The sequence below is a fragment of the Melopsittacus undulatus genome, chromosome 6 (genome assembly GCF_012275295.1).
Source record: "Melopsittacus undulatus isolate bMelUnd1 chromosome 6, bMelUnd1.mat.Z, whole genome shotgun sequence".
NCBI lineage: Eukaryota > Metazoa > Chordata > Aves > Psittaciformes > Psittaculidae > Melopsittacus > Melopsittacus undulatus.
This window is the reverse complement of record NC_047532.1, coordinates 2324463-2346353: the sequence shown is the minus strand read 5'-3', so window position 1 is coordinate 2346353 and position 21891 is coordinate 2324463. Positions and strand designations below refer to the sequence as shown.

General features: G+C 49.2%; 2 protein-coding genes across 2 annotated transcripts; both read right to left on the bottom strand.

The window, feature by feature from the left end:
• Positions 1–4559: 4559 nt before the first annotated feature.
• GPR174 (G protein-coupled receptor 174) lies at positions 4560–5540 on the bottom strand. The gene has a single exon (XM_005144537.2). It carries the CDS (start codon positions 5538–5540, stop codon positions 4560–4562), a length of 981 nt encoding a protein of 326 aa, XP_005144594.2.
• Positions 5541–16062: 10522 nt separating this feature from the next.
• Positions 16063–21891, bottom strand: LOC101876318 (putative P2Y purinoceptor 10). The gene is made up of 2 exons (XM_005144536.3): positions 21534–21891; positions 16063–18287 (listed from the first exon to the last, which is right to left on the bottom strand). The coding sequence occupies exon 2, from the start codon at positions 18235–18237 to the stop codon at positions 17128–17130; it is 1110 nt and encodes a 369-aa protein (XP_005144593.2). The 5' UTR covers positions 18238–18287; positions 21534–21891; the 3' UTR covers positions 16063–17127.

Here is a 21891-nt window from a genome sequence, read left to right as displayed (position 1 = left end):
CCAACAGGGATGAGAGTTAGTTTTTGAGGTCTAACTCATGCTAAAATGGGCTCTAGGGGCAAGTGGACATGTTGCCAGACTCACCTTAGAGGTAGCTGCTGTTCAGTCCTCACCCTCACATGTACAGGACCCCCCCAAAATGGCATGTTAAGTGCCACCATAAACCTGTGTCCAAGCCCAACCAGCAGCTCGTGATGTTTGTGGAGTATATCCTGTATTGCTTTGACGTAATGTACAGAAATAGAGCTGGAAGCAGGAACAAGCAGCCAGGTCTTCCCCTTTGAGGCGATGGCACTAACCACCAAAAGTCATGTTCGTGCCTGTCCCCTCTGCCCAGGACTGGGCTGTGATCTTCTGTTCTTTCTCCTTAGGTGGATGATGATAAGAACAAAGGTCCCTGCACCCCTGACTGCTCATTTTAACTGAAATGTCATGTTTTTACACCAAGTCTCCCAAGTATTTTACTTTGTGGCATACTTTGCATTTTGTGACATTCAGAAAGTCTTCCTCCATTTGTCTATTTCAGCTGTGCAATCCCTGCCATTAGATTCTGTAGAGCAAACCATTGTGTTTGAGGGAAGGGTGAGTGAAACAGGTTGATCTGAGGGTAGGCCCAACACACGTTACAGTGGCAAGTACAGCCCAAATGCTGGAGCTCCTCTGCTGACTTAACTGCAGTGAGAACCAGGTGCTGCCCATACAGGTCCAACTTGTCTGCTTTCTTTTCATCAGGTATTTATCAAACCATCCCTGACAAGATTTTAGCTTCTTTCTTTTGCTATTGTTCTGGACAGGGTTGACTTGTATCTGGGTCACTCACTAGTTACTATGGTCTGAGAAGTGGTGTCCAGCAGTGCTGTGTTTGATGCTCTGTGTGTCTTTATGGCCAATGAGCTGTTCTCACAATGCTGGGGATGACACTACTTGTTCAGCCTCTAACAGCAAAGTGAAAAAGGAAGTGAACAGTGAAGTATGAAGTGTCAAAGTCTGCTGCTGGTGCAGCCTTAAATGGAGCAGGAAAATAACACCACCAGTTGCCAAGAAATGGGGAGTCTTTAGAGGACATTGAGCAACCAGATGACACCAGCAAATAAAAGCTAGAGCTGCTGAGAGAAAAGACATGTAAGAGGAAAGCACAATTCTGCTTGGGTCAGAGGAGCCTTTTCACACAGAAAGGAGATTGTAGAGTCACAGAATCCCAGACTGGTTTGGGTTGGAAGGGACCTTAAAGCTCATCCAGTTCCATCCCCTGCCACAGGCAGGGACACCTTCCACTGGAGCAGCTGCTCCAAGCACCTGTATCCAACCTGGCCTTGAGCACTGCCAGGGATGGGGCAGCCACAGCTTCTCTGGGCACCCTGTGCCAGCGCCTCAGCACCCTCACAGGGAACAGCTTCTTATTACCTAACATAAATCTCCCCTCTGTCAGTTTAAAGCCATTTCCCTGTGTCCTGTCCCTACATGCCCTTGTAAAAATCCCTGTCCAGCTTTCCTGTTGGTCCCTTTAGGCACTGAAACTGCTCTAAGGTCTCCCCAAAGCCTTATCCAGGCTGAACAAGCCCAGCTCTCAGCCTGGCTCCACAGCAGAGGTGCTCCAGTCCTCTGAGCATCTTTGTGGTCTCCTCTGGATTCGCTCCATGTTCTTATGTTGGGGGCCCCGGATCTTTTGAGTTACATGGATAGCTCACAGGTGATGGCTGGTGATGGCAGAGAAGATGAAGAGGATATTGGAGATGTTAGAGGACCAGTGCTCTGGCCAGCAGCCTCCTTGCTCCTAACCCCAAGTGGCAGCCATTGGGCAGGAGGTGGCTGAGGGTCCTGTGCACAGGCAGGAATCAGTTGCTCATGGTACAAGAGGAAGGGGCACAGAAAGATATCATCAGGCAGCTGCTCTGAGCAATGTACATATAGCTAAAGTAGGGAATTCACTGCCACTGGGCCTAAGGGATCAGTGGGTTCAGGTGTATGCTGGTCAAATGGGTTGGGAAACAGCTTTTCATGGCTGTGGACATGATGCTTTCAATGCAGCTGCAGGAGGCCTCACAACCAGCGGTGGAGGATGGCTGTGCATGGGCAGCACTGTCACCCACAGCCTGGTGGTTCAACACTCCTCAAGCCCACCACCATCAGCAAGAGAGCCTCCCTGTGCTCTGTGCTCTGGCTCACAGGCACCAAGAGGAGAGCAGGAGGAAGGGCAGGCGCTCACTCCCCCACTTCCACAGCAGCCTTCATATGCAGTGTGGTTCTAACTCTCAACGTGAAGATAGAAGAACAAAAAGACCCATCCGCTCTTGTCACAGTGACAGCGACACAAAGGGAGCCGAGAGAGGTGATGAAACCGCTGCTCTTTCCAGCGTGGGTTCAGAGGCAAGGGGCTGTGTGGGAGTGGATGGAAACAGGGTTGTGCTGTGCTGCATTCAGAAACCCAATGAGAGCTCTGCTTCCACCTGGTGCTGTGTCATCCTCATTTGCCTTGTTTCAGGTGTCAATAAGACCTCCCTAACACACCTGATGGTGCTTCTGAACGGCTTCAGGGCCTCAAGTGTTCCCTGAGACATTCCCTGGGCCTGTGTTCTTGCCACAGTACCTTCTCTTAGCATTACATTAAACCTAACTCTAGGTCAAAAAGCCACTTGTTGCTTCAGCACCAAGTCTACCTGTGAGGCTGTTGGCAGAGACCTCAGTGCTTTGCTTCTCAGTATAACAACCCTATTGGGGAAGAGGTGCAAGCAGAGGAGATACTTCATGCAGAATAAGGGGATGTTTTGGGGTTGGTTTTTTCCTCTCAATTATTCTCATTCAAATTCCCAGTCCAGTGCTGCAGACCAGTTTATTACTAAGTAAGTAAGAAGTATCAGCTTCATTTGCCTTTGAAGAGGCTAAGGGAGACCTGCAGCCAGAGCTGAGCAAAGTCCAGCTGAAGAATCAGATCTTGCCTAGCTCAGAGCTCGAAGCTGGGCAGCAAAGTGGCCAAACAGTAAGTGCTCCCTGATGTTTCAGTGTCTAGGTATCACTTGTCTCCTCCAAACCCTGTGTGCCATGTGTCATCCCCACTTGAGGCTCTCTTGGAGGCAGAAATGCAGCAGAGCATCTCTCTGCTGGTGTGTGATTGCTCCAGGGCTCAAGCATGGGCTGATATCATGGATCCTGAGCCATCGACAGGACATTGAAAATACACCTGCCCTTAATCTAAGTAATGTCTTGATGTCTGTGGCATTGTGAGGCTTTTGTGATGGAGAGCATGGCCCAAGCTAACCCCACCTGGGGCAGAGGTGCAGGAGGGGACAGGCAGGTCTCTCCTGAACGTGGCTCATGTGAGCAACTGTATTACACCAAGCTTCCTGTAGAAAGAGACCGTTAAGACCCATATGAATAAACCACATTGCTATGGCAGCAGACGACACGGCTCATGTGCACCCACAGCATTTTCTAGGTGAGAAAACTGAAGCTTATTGAGGTTTTTCTTCCTAACCAATTTCTGACACCACTTTGTGGAGCATCTTTTCCCCTCAGAAGCTAAAAGTAGCTCTGTGGGGTTGTACAGGGCCACCCTGCTCTCCTCCCACAGGGACAGAGGCCTGAAAGGACAGTGATGGGCTTGCACTGGCACACATTGGTTTGTGTAAGCGTGTATCGGGGATGTAGGTATTTACAGACAGGAGAGTTGGCCAAGAATTAATTAATCATTAATTATTAATTACATTTAATTATTTTTAAGGATTTTTAAGTCCTATACAAAAGGAAATAAAACAAAATACTTTTTCATTGCTGTGAATGAATTACAATGTGCTTCATGGTTTCCATGAATTATCCATCCTTACCCAGCAACGTACTCAGGTACAGACACACTGGCTCAGACTCCTGTGGAGAGGAGGAGGTGGAGTTTGGTTTTATTACATGAAAGGGTTTTATTAAGGAAAACAAGTCCTTGTGTTCCAACACTCTTGGGGATTCACATTTTTTCTACAAAATATATATATTTTCATAAATTATAAAACAACGTTTGCATTAAATAAAGCCTAACACCATCACAGTATTCTTGCATTTCAAAACGTAACATTTCAGATGCTCACAGGTAAATCAGTCTTACAAAAGAAGGTGCAAATGAAATGCCAGTCCAGCCCAAACCTTCTGCTATTTGATTTCAAAGAAATCATTATTAAAATGCATCCACATCTGAGCCTTTCATAAAGATCTTTCCTAGCCTGCTGGGTGGCATGTTTGACTGCTTATAGTGAGTTTCCATTACAGTAAACTTCAAGGCTTGCTTCCTCTGTGCTTTAATGATGCTGCCCTTAATGGAGGTGTGATGATACAGGGTCAGTTATCAGTGAGAGAAATAATTTGCTCTCTCTTTGGTGAATAGAAAACCGAAGGGCCTGATGGACATCTACCCTTGAAGCAGAGCCCTGTGGTTAAAGCTTATCCAAGGCAGTGATGTGGCTTCAAACCATATGGCTTTCAAGCTGGAAATGGAACTGGTGGGGAAAACAAATTGGGCCAACCCCCAAATATAGTGAACATCTGAAGCCCTGGTAACAATATATGGAAGGCCACCACTAGTAGTCCATGGTGTCCTTCCTGAGCACATCTCTCGAGTGCTTCCTTGCGTAACTGAGGTTGTGGAGCTGAATGCTGTCTTGCAGATCCTGCCTGGAAAGGCGTCTCCTGAACTCATCTGTAGTAAAGTAGTAGATGACTGGGTCCACACAGGAGTTCAAGCTGGCAAGGCACAAAGCTACAGCGTGAAACACCGAGATCACCTTCTGCACGCATCCGTTTTCAATCCTTTTGGTTTTGACAAAGAAATCTAATGGAAAGCTGATATGATAAGGTGCAAAGCAGATCAGAAATACCAGTGCACAGGTAAGGATCATTTTTAAAGCCTTTTTCTTCTCTCCGAGGTCATGTGAAGCAGAATTCCTTTCTTTTAGTGATAAGACAGTCTTCCATGAGCAGTATAGGATGATGAGTAGGGGTGTTACAAACCCCACCAATTCTCCTATCGTCATCATTACAATGGAGATGGGAAGGTCAACTTCCTTTACAGGGAGATCCACAAAACACGTGTTTTTAGCATCCTGCTGGAGTCTGAGAAGTGGGAAAGGCAAACAGCCAACACAGACCACGACCCACCCAATGATGCTGATATACACATCACAGATGCGTTTGCAGTCACTGAATTTGAATGGGTGCATAAGAAACAGATATCGTCTTACACTGATGCAAACCAAGAAATAGATGCTTGCATACATGTTGACGTACTTCAGATAGAAGCAAAACATGCAGAGACCTCCTCCAAATTCCCATGTCCCAGTCAAGTAATAGAAAATCCTCAGGGGCAAGGACAAAACCTGTGATAAGTCAGCAATGGCTAAATTGATCATAAATATGACAGCCCTTTTAGTCTCTTTCATGTACCCATAAAAGACCCACAAAGCTAATGTGTTTCCTATTAGTCCAGGGATCAGGATGAAAGTGTATGTAACCGCATAGTAGGGCTTGAGGTCTGTTTCAGTGCAGGTCGAACTGTTTGTCATGGTTGTGCTCCAGAGCTGTGCTCAACCCCAGCATGGTAGCATGTCCTGCAGCCAGGTTGTTCTTGGGTTGTCAGTGCTTAAATGAACAGATTCAGCCCTGGCATCCGTGTGTGAGGCTTTAGGTACCAGATCATCATGTCCATTGTAGGGAGAGGCTTAGTTATAGGGTGTTAATCAAAGTCCTTGCTCATGCTCCGTGTCAGAAATGACCAGACCTCATTCTGGTTGCTTGCAGAATTGACAGGGGATCCACACTGAGAAATGCATCGTGTGCCAAACCAGTTGACAGGTTACCACAGGGAATGCACCTCTGTCACCTTTTGGGTGGCATTTCAAGCACGTCTTTCAATACAGGAATTTGACAACCAGAGCAGCCCTGCAGCTGAAAAATAGAAAGATACTGTAGGGAGACACAGGTCTTACAAAGGGAAAGCTTGCAAAAGCAGTAAGAGCATCTCTCTAACAGAAACCTATTGCTCTTCTCCCATCTAACAAGCACCATGCCTCGCCCAGTGAAGGTAGGTGCAAAACCACAGCACAATACATAGAAAACATGTTTAATTGCTGCTACAAAGCAGCCTCCTGGGCTGTACCACCGAGCAGAAATCACCCCCAACCACAGGGCACATTTAAGTTGCTGCCAGGTTTCTGCAGCTGTGTCTTTCCCAGCTCCAGCTTTTCCATTCAAATCCCCCTTTGCCTTCAGTGGTCCCTGGGCTGCATTACTCACTGTCCATTGAGGTATCCCATGCCTGCAGATGCTGGCACTGCTCCTGTGAACACTGCTTGGGCATGGTTGCATCTGCCTGGGGAGCATCTATAGGGGTGCTCCCAAGATAAAGCCCCAAGCCCACTGCTCCAGCTCTTCCTTCCAGTGACTTTTAAAACACATTTACTTTTTCCTTTAAACAAGATGTCTTTCATCTCACTATTTCCCAGTCAGGGAGGCTGAATCCTGCTCCTTCTCCTCTGGCTGCATCCCTTGTGGGGGTAAGTTCACCCTACCTCCATTGCTGGGCCATGAGACATGCAAAGGGAAGGACAAAGCGCAGTCCCAGCCCATCTATCTGCTCACAACCCAGTGCACACACATGTACACGCTAGTGATTCTCCTGCTGCCCCTCACCAGGGCTGCATTTTCCCTTCTCCACTGCACAGCAATGTTCCTGCACCACCATCCTCCACTCCCTGCAGCCCAGTCCCAAGGCAGGGATGTGCTTGCAGCACCTTCTGCCTCTCCCTGGGGCTGTGACCCCACATTATGAGCCCAGCTAAAGCTGGGGAGCAGCAAGGATGCTCACCCAGGGCACCTAGAACTGTCCCTATGACAGTGGCCACCCTCAGAACGGGGGTAAGAACACACCAATGCGAGCAGCAGTGCTTTGGAAATCCCAAGCAGCAGCGTGGCAGAGTTCAGCCCAATGCGCTATGTAAAAACCAGCAGGATGCTAAAAAAAGCCCCAGAAAGAGGAAATCTTATTTCACATGCTCTGCGCTCACTTCCCCTTGGCATAGGGGGCTGGCTGCTGTGTTAGGTGCAGGACTCTGCCCAGGCATGGCTTCCTTCTTCCCCTAATGGTTCCCACTCCCCTGTTTTGCTAAGGAGACCCCACAGTCAGCCACATACTGGAGTAAGACTCCTTGTTTGCACCACACAGGCTGGCAGTTAATGTGTGATAAAGCACATGTGGTGTAAAGTATTTTCCCCATGCCAAATGACAGCCATCTATCCATGTTCTCCATACAAACAAGTGTCAGCTGTGAGAGCAGCAGCAGCACCTGTGGGCCTGAAGTGCAATGGGACTCTGCCCCATGCCCCCATCAGAGCCCACCACAACCTCCACAAGTGATCAGGCTCCTCACCTGAGGCTCCATATAACTGCCCCAGGGCCCTTGTTAGCAAATCAGTTGGGTTTTAGCCCAGGAAGCAAAGCCACAGCAGCTCTAAAAAGCCAGCTTGGAGGAAAGCAGCCCATGGATGGGCACTGTTTGTAGGTGCTGCAGCACTGTGCCTTGTTGTTCCCCTCCTTAGAGAACCCAGGATGCTGCTCAGCACCTCCTGCTCCATCCCAAGACCAGAGCAAAAGAGTAGCCTGGATGGATCCTGCCACGAAGCACTATTCTTGCATGGAGTGATGCAGGTGAGCAATAGATTGGTGTGGGGCTGGTACTTGTGCTGTAAAACACATAAAGCCTGCAGTAGAGGTGACACAGGCCCTGATGCCAGTCATCTGTCATCATGGTCAGTGTCACCTGCAGACTTACCCTTTGGGGGATGCCTTGGGGGTGCTGATGGCTGGAGCCTCTCTTCTGCTTTCCTTTGTCTCCTCCACAGCCTAAAATAAAAGCGGAACGTGAACAGGGTAACTTCAAATAGAAATGTAGTTCCCTGGTGAAGCTATGCAAGCAGAGGCAGTGTAGTGATGGCTCAGTCCCTCCCTATGGATGTGGGGACAGGAGAGGTTGCTGGGGACCAGAGCAGGACAGCACTGTCCTGTGCCAGGCTTCTCCTGGTAACTGTTTTCTAGGTCACCCGAAGTGCTGCTGTCCTATTTTGGCAGAGATAACTGGTACTAGTAAGAATTAATAAGGTATTAGCTAAAAATAGGAATAATAGAAACATAAACTGACCATTGCTCAGGATTGTGCTTTAGTTCTTTGTAAAAATGCCAAAGGAGGATAAAGGTTTTTCTTCCTTTGAGCCATTTTCTGATACATGTCAGGGTTTTGTGTCTTCTTCCAGAAGAGCAATATTGCCTCTTGCTATGCCCACTGTGGATATCTCTTTTTCTTCCTTTCTGGTAGCATCTGTCCACAGAGGCCATGGTTCTTTTGTTAGGCATCCTCAGAGCCTCCTGTGTTTTGCTGTGCCTGTCCTGACAGCAGGAGCCCTAATGTCCTCTGCCTGCCTTACCCTGGCCTCCACATCTTGGCATCCTATCAGCAGCATCTCTCTGCTGGGTACCACCAGCCTCCAGAGCATCCCTCTCCTTGCCCAGTGCATCCCACACCAGACATGCTCTGAGTTTCCAGAATGTACTTGCTAATGTGTTTGCAAAGCACTACAGATGAGAGAAGCCTTTTCACTTTGCCTTAGTTGCAGAGTACCAGTGCAAGTGCCTGTTCATCCCATCCAATTTCTGTGGTTTCCTGAAACATGAGTCACTGAAGGTGGTGAACGCTTGCTCCAGGGGGGGAAAAGCAGTGATATGGCCAAGCTTTTACAGGTTAGGGCTGTAGGGCATTGGCACAGTGGGGTAAAAAGGTTTCTTTCTATTTGTTCTCTCTCATTTGCTCATTATGAAGGTAACTGAGTGCTCTGCATCACGCCATCCCTCTGCCTTGCTCATGCTTCCTGCCTTTCCACCAATGTCTATTCCAGTGGCAGAGCTGCTGGATTCTGCTCCAGGGAAGAGTTTCCCTTTGGAACAGAGATATTTGGGAAGGGCAGGTAGGGCTGGAGTGCTGCTGGTGCTGCCTAGGGATGGAGAGGGCTGTGCAGGTGGGTGGTGAGGCAGCAGCAGGGGACACCAGGGGGATTTTGTCTGGGTAAATTCCAAGACTATGCAGGAAAAAACAAACTCTGGTTTAATCCATGTGAAATATGATGATTTTGGCCTTTAATCCCTTGTCCTCATTTGTTAACATTTATCCTGGTTAAAAATGGAAAGCAAACCCCCACAGCAGTAATGTTGTCTATTAGCCTAATCCCCCATCCCTCTTCTCCCTTACTGGCACCCCTGGTAGATGTGTGTGGTAATGAGTATCAAAGCTGTGGGATTTCCACCCAAAGGATGAGTGTGTGCCCCCAAGGGATGCGTGGCCATGTGCTCACCGGGCACAGACAACCCTGCCACCTCCTGCTCTGGTTCTTGCAGTTAAGGGTAAATCCAGTGGAGAGTCAATGTGCTGCCTCTTGTGAGGATCAGACCACTTAGGAAAACCCAGTGGGCAAATATAGTGGGATAAACACAAGAAAGACCTGGAGCAATGAGTAAATCATACCAGTAATCCCTGTGCTTTTGGATATGAGGCTGTATGGCCTCAGAAAGTCCACTTATAGAAAGCCCCTTCACACCAGCTGTGAGCTTTGCAAAGGTTCAGCATCACCACAGTTGGTGTTATTTTAAAGGCAGCTTCTTGAACCCACACAACAGTAATAGAAAAGATGGTTTAAGAGTTCATGGCTGGCTATTTTGGCTCAAGCTGTGCCCTTCTCTCCCTCATACACACTTAGCAAGCACTTACAGGAGCTCATTCTTCTGATAGATGGAGATATTGGCTCCTCACCCACCTGTACCTGGGCTGAGCCTTGCTTCTACTTATTCCTTCTGGAGATCCATGGCCAGGAGGGTTAACGCTGCACCCTCCCGGCACAGTGTCCCCATCCCCTCAGCTGCTAGGAGGACGCACTGAGTCTATGCTGCAGTAACAACTGAAGTCCAGTATAAACCCATTATCCTGAGCTGGAGGTGATGGGGATAAAGGGGCATCGGACCTACCTCTGCTGCCTTGCGGGCTGCTCCGCTGTGACCCCGTTCCCTGCGTGCTGCCGTCGGGTCCCACCCCTTGATGTGCAAAGCAAAAGCGCAACTGCCGGAGGCGAGCGGGGCCCTCCCCAGGCAGCAGTGTGCGCTCCTCCTGCCCGGGGGCCGTGCTGGGCCTGACCCTTCGCTTGCTTGTCTTTTCCTGTGGTTATTTATATATAGATACACACATATATACATGTATGTCTGTAAGGGTGCTGTTGGTTTTGGGGTGTTCTGGAAACTGCTGCAGTGTCACAGCCGAGGATGCTCGCAGTGATGTTGCTGTCACCCCAGCAGCCTCCCCCACTGCTGGGGCTTGATGTGCTGGCTCCCAGGGTCAAGACCCCCCTTCTGCTAAAGCCACAGAGCTGATGATGCTAGTGAAGCAAGATGCTTCATCAGTTGTCCTCCTCTCCCTCCCCCAGCTGGCTGAGAAAGGATCCTTCACTCTCATCTAGATGGTTTTGCCCCAGAGCTTTAAACGGGTTTGGAAAGTCCCATTGAAACCGGTCACAGCCCTGTTTGGGCTTCCCCCAAAAGCAGGAGGTCAATATCTTCTTATTCAGTGGATTTCTGCGCTCGCACCGGGCAAACCAAGGTTGGATGGAGCCGAGGACTCCTCTCTTTCAACCTAATGCTTGTGCCGTGAAGCGGTGTCACCAATGGCCATGAGCGGCCCGAGGCTCAGCACCCGCTGGATGCTCTGATGCCATGGCCATCGGCAGAGGGCACTGCTGGGCTGATGGTGCTGAGCCCCAGCCCTCCTGCAGTTCTCCATCTGCTGACTCCCCCTCCGGAAGTGTTAAACAAGATTTAGTATCAAGGGAATTCTCGATTTAACCGGTTACTTCGAAAAAGTGACTTTTTTAGCCATTTTACCCATTTCTGTAGAAATTATTTGCAACTCCTTAATTTGCATGTGTTCACTTTTCTTGCTTGTCTGCTGAGGAGCAGCAGGACTTACTTTATATCACCACCTGTGGGGAGGGCTGCATCCCTACAGAATGGATGTATGGGTGCATGGGGCCAGGCAGTGTGGTCCATTGCTGTCCCCCTACCACAGCACCCTACACTTGCAGCAGGTACCAGGATCTCGTTGGTACCTTCTGCTTTAAAGCATTCTTGATTTACTTGTGTAATTTCACCTTATAACATGGTTTGTAGCTCAACATACTGCTTTTTATTGTGGCCTATAGGAAATTAATATCTTCGGCACATCCTGGTCTTCTATAGCCTTGAAGTGTGCTGGGATTGTCATCCCTGCAGTGGCACAGCTCCTTGCTGGGGCTTTGCAGGTCACATCTCTCAAAACATGCTTTGTGGATGCTTGTCTGTTCAGCAGCTGATGCTCTTACTAGTTAAAGCTGCTACCCTTTTACTTGAAGCCTTCTGATGGAGTAATGTGTTTTAATTGATGCTGTGCGGGAGAGAGGGCTTTCAGCACTGTGGGATCTTTGCTGTAGTGATGCCCCTTTGGCTGATGGATTACTCTGCTGATGCTTTTGGACTAGAAGCTGTGGAGGTTTAGGATTTATTGCTTAAATGGGCTTGTTGCTGTTGCAGCCTCCTGAGGGGTGTTCTGAGCCCTCAGTGGGGATGCTTGTTCAGTTCACATTCGTCCTGTGTTGTTTCCCTGGTTGCAGCAGGATCTGGGATGCAGAACTTTCCCTATGCTTGCTAATGTCTCCTGGCAGCTTCTTCTGCTGTGTGCTCTTGGGCTTTGCAAGGTGTTTTCACCATTGTGATATAAGGGTTTAAAAGGTTTTAAAACCCCTTTTATTCCCTTCTCTTAACCCCAAAATCCAGTGATGTAAAACATGGCAGTCCCCAGGCCCTGCCCCACCAGCCTTTCCCTGTGTAACCCTGGCACGCCCCTGCCTCTCAAGGGGACCAGGGGCATGATTTGGGCATCACTAATGAACAACAAAACTGAGGCCAGTCCCAAGGATAATGCAGTACCAACCCCCTATGGGTGCACAGCACCTGGGCTCTGAGATGATCTTGGCTTTATCTGATCAAACATGTGATGGATGCTCAGGTTTGCACTTTCATTTCTGCAGAAGCCAGCCTATTTATAAGAAAGCATGGCCTGGGCTTGGGGCAGCAAGTGTATTTACTGTACAGATAGGCTTTGTGTTTCAAAAACACCTTTCAGAGCATAACCATATCCTGTTTTGCTGGTGCCACACTGTGCTGCTGGTGCGCATCACTGCCAGCATCCATCCTGTTTCCTGTCACTCCAGTGTGTGGCAGTGCTGGCATGGCCCCTTCTCAGGGTATGTGGCTTGGAACCACATGGTGCCTTCCTCTTCTCACCTCTTCCCAGCAGCTGAATGTCCCCTCACATGGGGTGCACATTGACAGCACTGGCCAGACCCTCCCCAAACCTGCCAAAGTTGAGGCCACCAAAAAGCAGGAGAACTTGGAGCGGGGCACCAAATCACTAAGCAATTATTTTACTATATATTTTACATATAATATGTATGGTTTTCTTTATGTTTCTTATAGTTTATCATAGAAAAATCAGAAAACTTAAGCTCATCTGAGCTTGCTCTTTGTGACCTTGTAGGAGATCCTCAGGCAAAACCAGCCGAGGCCTTTCTGGTCTTCACTGGCAGGCTTTAATGGAACCAGTTCCTGTGAACAGGCTCAATGTCTTCTCTCTGCATGGCTGCTGATGCTTTGCTCGGTGATCACTCAGGTGGAAGGGCATGCACTGGGCAGGAGCATGTTTGCAAAGGGGGAGCAGGGACAGGGCCCTGCTGCTGTGCCAGGTTACTGCCCACAGGTCTCAGCTCCATGGGGCTCACACGAGCCAGGGGTGCAGCCATGATGCTCCACCAGGCTCAGGGCTGGAAGTCCTGGATTTGCCTCCCCAGCCTCAGTGCCTGCCCTATCCACCTACAGTAGGGAACATGTCTTCAAAGACTATAAAATATCCTGTTAAGAAGAGTGAGACTGAGCAATCTGCATGGCAATTCCTGCTGGAAAGGACCTCACCTGGAGCATTGTGTGCAGTTCTGGTGTCCTCAACATAAAAAGGACATGGAACTGTTGGAACAAGTCCAGAGGAGGCCACGAGGATAATCAGGGACTGGAGCACCTCCCATATGAAGACAGGCTGAGAAAGTTGGGGCTGTTCAGCCTGGAGAAGAGAAGGCTGCGTGGAGACCTCATAGCAGCTTCCAGTATCTGAAGGGGGCCTACAGGGATGCTGAGGAGGGACTATTCATTAGGGACTGTAGTGATAGGACAAGGGGTAACGGGTTGAAGCTTAAACAGCAGAGGTTTAGACTGGATATAAGGAAGAAATTCTTTACTGTTAGGGTGGTGAGGCACTGGAATGGGTTGCCCAGGGAGGTTGTGAATGCTCCATCCCTGGCAGTGTTCAAGACCAGGTTGGATGAAGCCTTGGGTGATATGGTTTAGTGTGAGGTGTCCTTGCCCATGGCAGGGGGTTGGAACTGGATGATCTTGAGGTCCTTTCCAATCCTAACTATTCTATGATTCTATGACTTCCTGAGTGCTGCAAGGTTGAGGCTTTGACTGTTTCTCTGGGGAGAGCAAACCCTTATGGTGCTGAACATTGCATTCACACAGAGCTCCCCAAACCCTTTCCCTTGTGCTGTGAACATGACCCTGCAGTGCGTGAGGGACTGATGGAGAGCCCTGGGTCTCTCAAATGTTGCTGTCCCTTTGAACACTTGGGCTTCACAGGGTGTTGGTGGCCAAGCCTGTGAATCCAGAAGCTGGATGGAATTATGACTGTCTGGAAAACCACTCCCTGGCTCAGCTCAGTTTAAAGGAGCCAAACTCACTTTCCATGCATTTAGGTTGCAGTCAGAATTGAGATTGTTGTTGTGTCTGTTCCTTTGCCAGGCCCAGCGCTTCCCCTCTCTTGGTGGGTGGATGGAAGAGCAGCTCGTTGCCAGCAGTGGTGGCTGTTAGCACTGTGCCAAAGACCATGAGAGGCTGTCTTGCTACTGGTGTGAGCCCTGCCAGGAGCTGAGGATGAGTGGTTTTCCAGAGGCAAAGTCACTTTGCTATAGGGCTGGACTGGAATCATGCGGTCACGGAGGGAGGAAAAGGGTATTTTTAGCAAAGAGAAAAGCAACCTTCCCTCTTCCCTTGTGGTGCCTTAGGAAGTGTTGTGCACAAGACACATCTAGGATATGCCCAAGTACTGCGTTATTTACTGTGTGGAAGTGTAGTGTGTGTGCAGGGTGTGTGTGTATGGATGGACACACATATAAAAGCAGCTAAGCAGTTATAGTTACAACCAATAATAAAGGATTAAGCCATATAGAATAATTAATTACATGTCAAAAGCTCAGGGTATGTGGATGCCATGGGTGCTGGCAGAGGTTCAGCTGAGCCGTTGGCTTTGCTGCTCTTTGCTTTGCAAAAGAAATCCTGACAAGCTCTTCATTCACCTCTTCCCTTCAACACATGTCAGCTCTCAGGCCCTTGCTCCCCCTTCAGCCTTGGGTTGTTCTCTTGTAAGAAGCTGGTTCACACCTTGATCTTGGGAAAGCAAATCTTCAATGCAGCAGCTTTTTACTTAAGTCTTCTTAGGGATACTGTAGAGCCAAACATCCCCAACCTAATCCTACCTGCTGCCCCCATCCCCAACTACATCTCAGCACCAGGGGCCAGCAGCGTCCCTGTCCATCTGTATCTCCTTCCACAGCATCCAGGCTCTCTCTGACCCCAAATCCCTGTGGCTTGGGTCCCAGCACTCAGACAGCGTGTTTGTGGTAATGGAACTGGGTGGACTGTGATAAAGCAGGAGGGCTGACAGGCATCCTGTGGCTTCGGAAGGGCAGAAAGCACCAGTCTGCACAGGAAAAGGATATTCCCTCAGGGTTTGGTTTGCGGAAAAGCCATCAAAATCCCTTCTATCCAGTGCATTGAAACCAGGACGGGGGTTTTGTGCTGTATTTCCAATGCAGCCTGCAGTGCCACAAGCCCAGGAGGCAGCAGGGGCAGCCTGAGCGAGGGTTGAGGCTATGCTTCCATGTGACAGATCAGTGAGAGTGTTGGTTTGCTTTCTTTTTCCTGTTTTCGGAAGGGGGAAGTGACGTTGCAGAAGTGTCAGAAGGGCTGTGCAATCTGAACACGAGCTCTCAAGGTCCCAGTGCCAACCGGAGCCACTGGGAAACCCGGAGCTGGTGCTGCCAGTAAGGCTGGAGCTGCAGCAGTGGGTGTGCAGTCAGTAGGCAGGACTCCTGAATACCTGGCTGTGGTAATTGAGGGCTACCTGGGTGTCAGCCAACAGCTACTCAGGGTTGTCCCATTCCCAAAAGACTCACTGGATTAAGCCATGCTCCCAGTTAAGGTGCTGGTGGTTTGACTTGTCCTGTCTGTGGTGGCTGCCCAAAGCCGGGTCTTGCCAGGCGCGGTATTAGAGAGGTTTTGCTTAGGTTTCCTGTTTTGCCTGGGGATGCTGCTCTGTTTTATCAGCCCTAAATGCTCCTTCCCCACCAGAAAACAAGGAAAATGTGTCCTTTTATAATCCATTTTTCACTTTTTGAGGGGAGGAGTTGGTTTGGGACCGTGTGTTTTCTGCCTGTCCCTGGCACGTTGTAAGCACCAAAGCAAACTGTTCCAGGTTGTCTGGATCTTCTCTCATCTAAGCCCAGCCTTGGCAATGTGAGAGTAAACCACTGCCTGTTCCATGCTTCCCAGAAACGCTGCATGGGTTGGAAATGTGCATCCAATTATCGGCAAAGCTGTTTCCGATCAAACCCCCTCTGCCTATGTTTACTTATGTCATTGCCTGAGGGGTTTTTGGCATTGCAGCCATCAGTGCATTAACCCACAAGGAGGAAACCCCACAGCCACTGTGTGAGGGGCCACAGTGGCAACAGGACCCCTGTGAGTCCCAAACTGGGGTGTCCCCCTCTCCAGACTGTGTCATTGCTCTGAGAGCCAACATGTGACTAATGAAACCATTTACAAGCACTTAAAGTAATACCCATGATGCTAAAATATGTGTTGAGATCATTTTATTTCCCCCCGAGTTTGAAGCTTTAAGGATGCAGTTGGATCCGCTTTGTAAACGTTTCTCAGTACCCAGTGAAGGTTGGGACCTATTTTGTTTCTTAAAGCAAAACTGAGAGGCTTGGATAGCATCTTAATCTGCAACCACAGGCTCTAGCAAAATGCCAAGTAACACAAGACTCCTAATAACAACACAAGACATGGCAACACCAACTACTGTTCCTCCCTTCTGTGGCATGCCTTGGGTCTCTGCATGTAAATGTCCTCTGGGAGACGTCTTCATCCTTCCTCCTTTTCCATGGGATATCCAGTTGCTGTCTGTCTTCCAAGTATTCACCCCCTCATAGTTACTTGAGCATCCCATAGCTCCCAAGGGCCAGGTGACTCCTTTGCATGGCTCTGGGTGCCTTTCAGTATTGGGAACTGAGCCCAGTTTGTTAGAAAACTCCCTTCAACACTGATGTGGACATAGGTTAATCTTTGCTTGATACATGTTGATAAAGTTATAGTGTTTCAGTCTAGATTAGGTCCAGGTGATTGGGTTTTTTGCAATGAGAAGAGGTTCAGTCTACATGGACATAATGAACTGTCCTGATCTAGAGCCTCACGTGAGCATGGAGGATGCTTCAAGCCATTGAGAGCTTCAAGCCATTGAGAGGGGGGTCCAAAACAACCCCAGTGCTTCATGGCTGAGCTTCCTGAGTCTGAGCTGCCTGCTTACACCTCAGGATTCAGAAGGATCATCGAACATGACAAATATGTAGAAGCATTCAAACAAGAGAAGCGAAGGATCTGAACCTGGCTGCAGTTCAGCACAGGACTACTGGCATCGTGACAACTGGTTTAGGTACTTCAACATCACAACAGAGAACTATGTAAGACAAACAGTCCCAGCGGCAACAACTCAACCAGCAAGTCTTTTGCATCAAAATGTCCTTCTAGGTCAGGTCCTTCCGTCTGTTGCTCACAAGGGTAATGGCATATTTGGAGACCTAACACAATCTTCACTCGAGCTATGAGGAGCACCTACAGGGACAGAAAGTGGCTTATGCTCTTCAAGAGATGGACTCCAGCAGAAGCTCATCGGGTGGCATGGCAGGGATCTCCATGCTGTTTATTCGGCCAAAGAACTTGGGAAGAGACATAACCTTGAGGCGTGGAAGGTTTCTCTTCATACGGATGTCATGGCTGGTGTCAGCGATGGAGAGGTTCCCTCGGCGTGTGAACCAAGCCCTTAGGGTGACACAGCTGTGGTGAAACAGATGGTCCTGGAACTCGGAGGTCATGAAGTAGTAGAGGACAGGATCCAGGCAGCAGTTGAGGCTCGCCAAGCAGAGGGAGATGGGGTGGAAGCGGAGTGTGCTCCTGTGAACAGCACAGTCCTGGATGATGTTCTCTATCACCATCATGAAGAAGGGAAAGTTGATGTGGTAGGGGGTGAAGCAGATGAAGAAGACAGCCGCACACATCAAGACCATGCGCAAAGCCTTCTGTTTCTCACTGGTGTTCTGCAGCTGAGTTGGGCCCTCCCGCAGGGACTGCCACATCTTCCAAGTGCAGCAGGCAATGATGCTCAAGGGGATGACAAACCCAAACAGCTCTGCTACTGTCACCAGTGCAATGGAGGCTCCTGGGCTGAGCTGCTTCACCCCCAGGTCAGAGAAGCATGTGTTAATGTTGTTGGACAAGGCTGGGCTCCTCACTACAAGCAGGGGTAAGCAACCTGCCCCAACGAAGAGCCAGACAGCAGCACTGATGGCTGCGTCGTACCTCCGCTTCCAGTCATTGGCTTTGAAGGGATGCAGAAGGAACAGGTACCTCTGGATGCTGATGCAGGTGAGGAAGCAGATGCTGGCGTACATGTTGAGATACTTCAGGTAGAAGCACACCTGGCACAGAAAGCTTCCAAATGGCCAGCTGTGGTTTATGTAGTAATACATCCGTAAAGGCAGTGAGAGGACGTGGGCCAGGTCAGCCACAGCCAAGTTGACCATGAAAATGATGGCTTTGCTCTTCTTGCTGATGAAGCGGCACAGGACCCATAGGGCAGCGCTGTTTGCCAGGAGGCCAGGGATGAAAATGAGGGTGTATGTGGTGGCATACAGGGTGGATTGGAAGGACATCTGGGGGTTGGTACAGTTCCCAAAGGATGCGTTGCTCTCCATCTTGGCTGAGTCTCTTCACTCATGCGGCAATTAAGGCAGGTGAAGAGTTTCTGTAAGGAGTAAAATCAGATGCTGTAAATCCAAAATCTCCAGTGTTTTCCCCACATGGAGTAAATGTACTTCAGTACAGACGAGTAAGTTGTGTGTAGGTATGTGTGTGTTGGTAAGGGTGCAGACCCCACTTACAGGCAGCATCCTGGGCATCTTCCATGCAGCTACTTTTAGATGTGTTTGGCAGGATTTCATACCCTGCCACCATTTAAGGTGATGCCACAATGTAGTGACATTGCAATTGAACTCTATACCATTAATCTCTTTATAGTTAAGGCCAGAATGCTACTTCAGCTCCATGGGATTTTTCAGGACCATGTCTATTGCATGTAGTTTTCTGCCAAACTCCCATCAAATTGATGCTCTCTATGTCTACAAGCAATCTTAGGACTGTAAATAGGGATTTCAAATGGGTCTCAATACTGTCTTTTTGCATGATAGAATCAGCAGCAAGGGCAATAGCATCAGCAAACGATGGTGCTGGCAGGCAGCTGACCAGAGCATAGGCCAGTGGAAGAGGTGCAGACAGATCCATCAGAGCTCTGGCTCCAGATTTAAGGCTGTGTTTATAAGCTAATAGCTGGTCAAACACATGCCAGCTGCTCTGCTGGTCCTGCTAACTCAATTCCAGCACCCATGGCACATTGTGCAGACATCGTGTTGTAGCAACAGAAATTATCCTCCAGCAACAGCTCAGGACATGAAGGAAGATGAATACATCTGCCTTTGAGTTACAGTAGGAATTCTTTTCATCCATTTGCCCATTTCACCTCATTGAGCTGGCTGAGGGTATTAGTGGGTCATGGGGAGTTCACAGGTACTTGTGCAGCTTGTGCTCACCCAGACAGGTGATGGATTTTGCTGTTTGTGAGCAGAGCTCAGGGGAAATGGTCAGCTCATTCAGGGAGAGGTGGTTTAGTAGCAGATTACAAACCAAGGGCATCATCTGCATCAAAATAGTGCAGTTTTCCCCTTGGATACAGCCTGTAGCTGCCTGCAAAGTGTCTGATCCGGTAGAGTCCTGAGCACCTGTTCCTGTTGCCACTGAAACCCTCAGCAGTGGTATTTAAGCAGTGACCAGTGGTGCTGTTTCCCACAGCCCTGAGCCTGGCATTTGCCATGGAGCTGGATGTCTAAAAGCTCATCACCTGCAGCCAGGGACTGACTGGCAGAGCCCAGCATTGCTTCGAGGTGCAGGGTGAAGGCTCCTCTACCCTGCTCCTCCTCACCTAGGCAGCTCTCCAGAGGGATTATGGCATTTTCAGTTTCAGGAGAGTCTCTATACAAACACACACATACATATATATATATATATACATGTATAAAATATAGGTACTGCTTTTCAGCTGTCTGCTCACTGCCTGCAGAGTTGGTCCATTTCCCTGTGCTTCTGTGCAGATGCCCTGCTTTCCAAACCGAGTCCTTCCCAAACTGCTCTCTCCCCCTTGCTTATTTCTCTCTCCAGGGTTTGGCTGCAAAAAGGCAAGGCTGAAGTGAAACCCTGGCTGATGCTGGACTCGTGCACCTTCTGGTTGCAGACTGGTTTCAGGGGAGCAGGGACATCTGTCACAAGGGGACAGTGACAAAACATCCCCATGCACCCTGAAAATCACAAGGGGCTTGTGCTCCACACTGGCCCTGCTCTTTGCTGGTGCCCTTTGCATGGAGTCCGTTTAACCCTGGGAAACATAATGGCAAGACAACATGTCTTTATATCCCTGAAGAAAGTAGGGAGGGAGAAACTGCTGCAGAGGATGGGGAATGCAGCTATTCCCAGCTCATGTCATGGTCTGGACTTGCTGGTCTGGACTTGTGGAAAGGATTAAAGTGCCTGGTGTCCCTGTCCTGCTGTTTCCTCCCTGCCACATGTCTCAGCCCAAACCCTCATCTGTGTCCCTGCAGGTGTGACCATGGGGAGCCTCCTTGCTGGCTATCCATAGGAGTGCAGTAGTGCCTGTTCCTTGCTGGGAGACCCAGTGTCACTCCTGGTACCTGGCACTTTGGGTTCTTAGGTGCAGCTCCCACTGAGCCGCTGCTGGTCTGGGCTCAGGGCAGTGCCCATTCACTGCAGTGCTTCCTGAAAGGGGGGGTTTATGTATTTATTATTGTTTTCCAGTTGTTGCTTTCCCCCAATCTCCACTTTGCCCCAGGCCCCTCCAGCTCCCTCCATGCTTTGCTGTTGGTGATGCTGGTTTGGGGCAGAGATGCCCCCATGAGCTTTGGTAGGGGGTTTGTTCAGTAACTTTATATACTAAATACTCCCTGCCATTCCTTGATTGTTTTCCTCTTTCATCCATGCACAGATATACATGAGCAGGACCTGGGGAGGTGAGGGGGACTTTTTAGGTGGCAAAGCTGAGTTTTATCCAGCTGCACTCAAATTAGAGAGGGGAGACCAATATCATTGCCAGAGGAGTAAGACCACAGGTTGTGGATGCAGCACTACAATTAATTAAGCATCAGTTAACTTTGCAATGAATTAGGTGGTTAAGGCAGCTATTAAAACACTGTATCCCTCTTTCTGAGTGTTAGCAGTATCTGTTCCTGGAGGCGTATGTGGCTGTCAGTATTGGAAATTGCCTGGCTATTCTGAATCACTGTGCGCCCCACCCAGCCCTACATTGCTGTGGTACTGCTTTTACTGCTCCCAAATCCACTGGCAAAGCTCATCCTCATCTTTTCCATGGGCTGGTTGGACAAACCAGCCTAAAGCTGCACTCCAGGCGTGCCTGGGAGAGCCCCAGGGCTGGGGAGTGGGGCAGGGCTGCCTCCCTTCAACCCTGCCCAGGCATGGGATGCTGGAGAGAAAAGCAGTTCAGGACATAAAAATACACTTTTTGGCTTAAAATAAGCTCCTTTTTGAGGTAGTGGAAGCTTTCTGGAGCTTGTGCTTTAAGCAATAATCTTGTTTGTTTAATCTAGGCACTAATAGGAAGTACGCAAACAGAGCTGGTCAGTGATGGCAGCTTCTGTCAGTAATGTCAAAACTGAAGTGTTTTGGATAAAGCTGCTTTCCCTGTGTACTTCCATACACAGCAGCCTGCTCGGATGCACTGAGCTTCATTCACCCACCCCTCGGAGCCCAGAAGTACATGGGCACAGTCAGAAGCTGCTGCGGATGTTGCACCAGCTTCTGCCTGATAAGATCAGTTGAGGAAGAGCTAAAACAACTATTAGGTACCATTGCTCTAAGCTGCGATACTGTCGATCTACAGATTGAAAGCACACAGCAAAATCCAGCTTACCTTCCTGTGAGTCCCATCCTTCAGGGGGGTGACATCCATTCTACACAGCAGGAGGAACAGGCTTTCTGCTTGTATTTCCTACCAGTTCCCGCAGCAATCCCAGCCCCAGCGACTCCTTAAACTTCCACATGTTCTCGGAGCACTGGAATCCTGCCGGCATCTGCAGCCCAGTAGAGTGGTAGCAGAACAGGAAATCCTGTATTTTGTTTCTCCTCACCACGCAAAACATGTAGGGCTAATGACGTTAAAACAACTGGGAAGGCAATGACATCATTTGATCCAAGTGCTGTGTGATAGAGACCTTGGACATGGATTTCTTTCTCCCATAGAGGTTGCGTTAGGCGATGCTGTCCTTCGG

What these genes read in the sequence shown, in the direction of transcription:
- GPR174 (XM_005144537.2), bottom strand. Translation starts at nt 5,540, where the DNA reads ATGACAAACAGTTCGACCTGCACTGAAACAGACCTCAAGCCCTACTAT.
- LOC101876318 (XM_005144536.3), bottom strand. Translation starts at nt 18,237, where the DNA reads ATGGAGAGCAACGCATCCTTTGGGAACTGTACCAACCCCCAGATGTCC.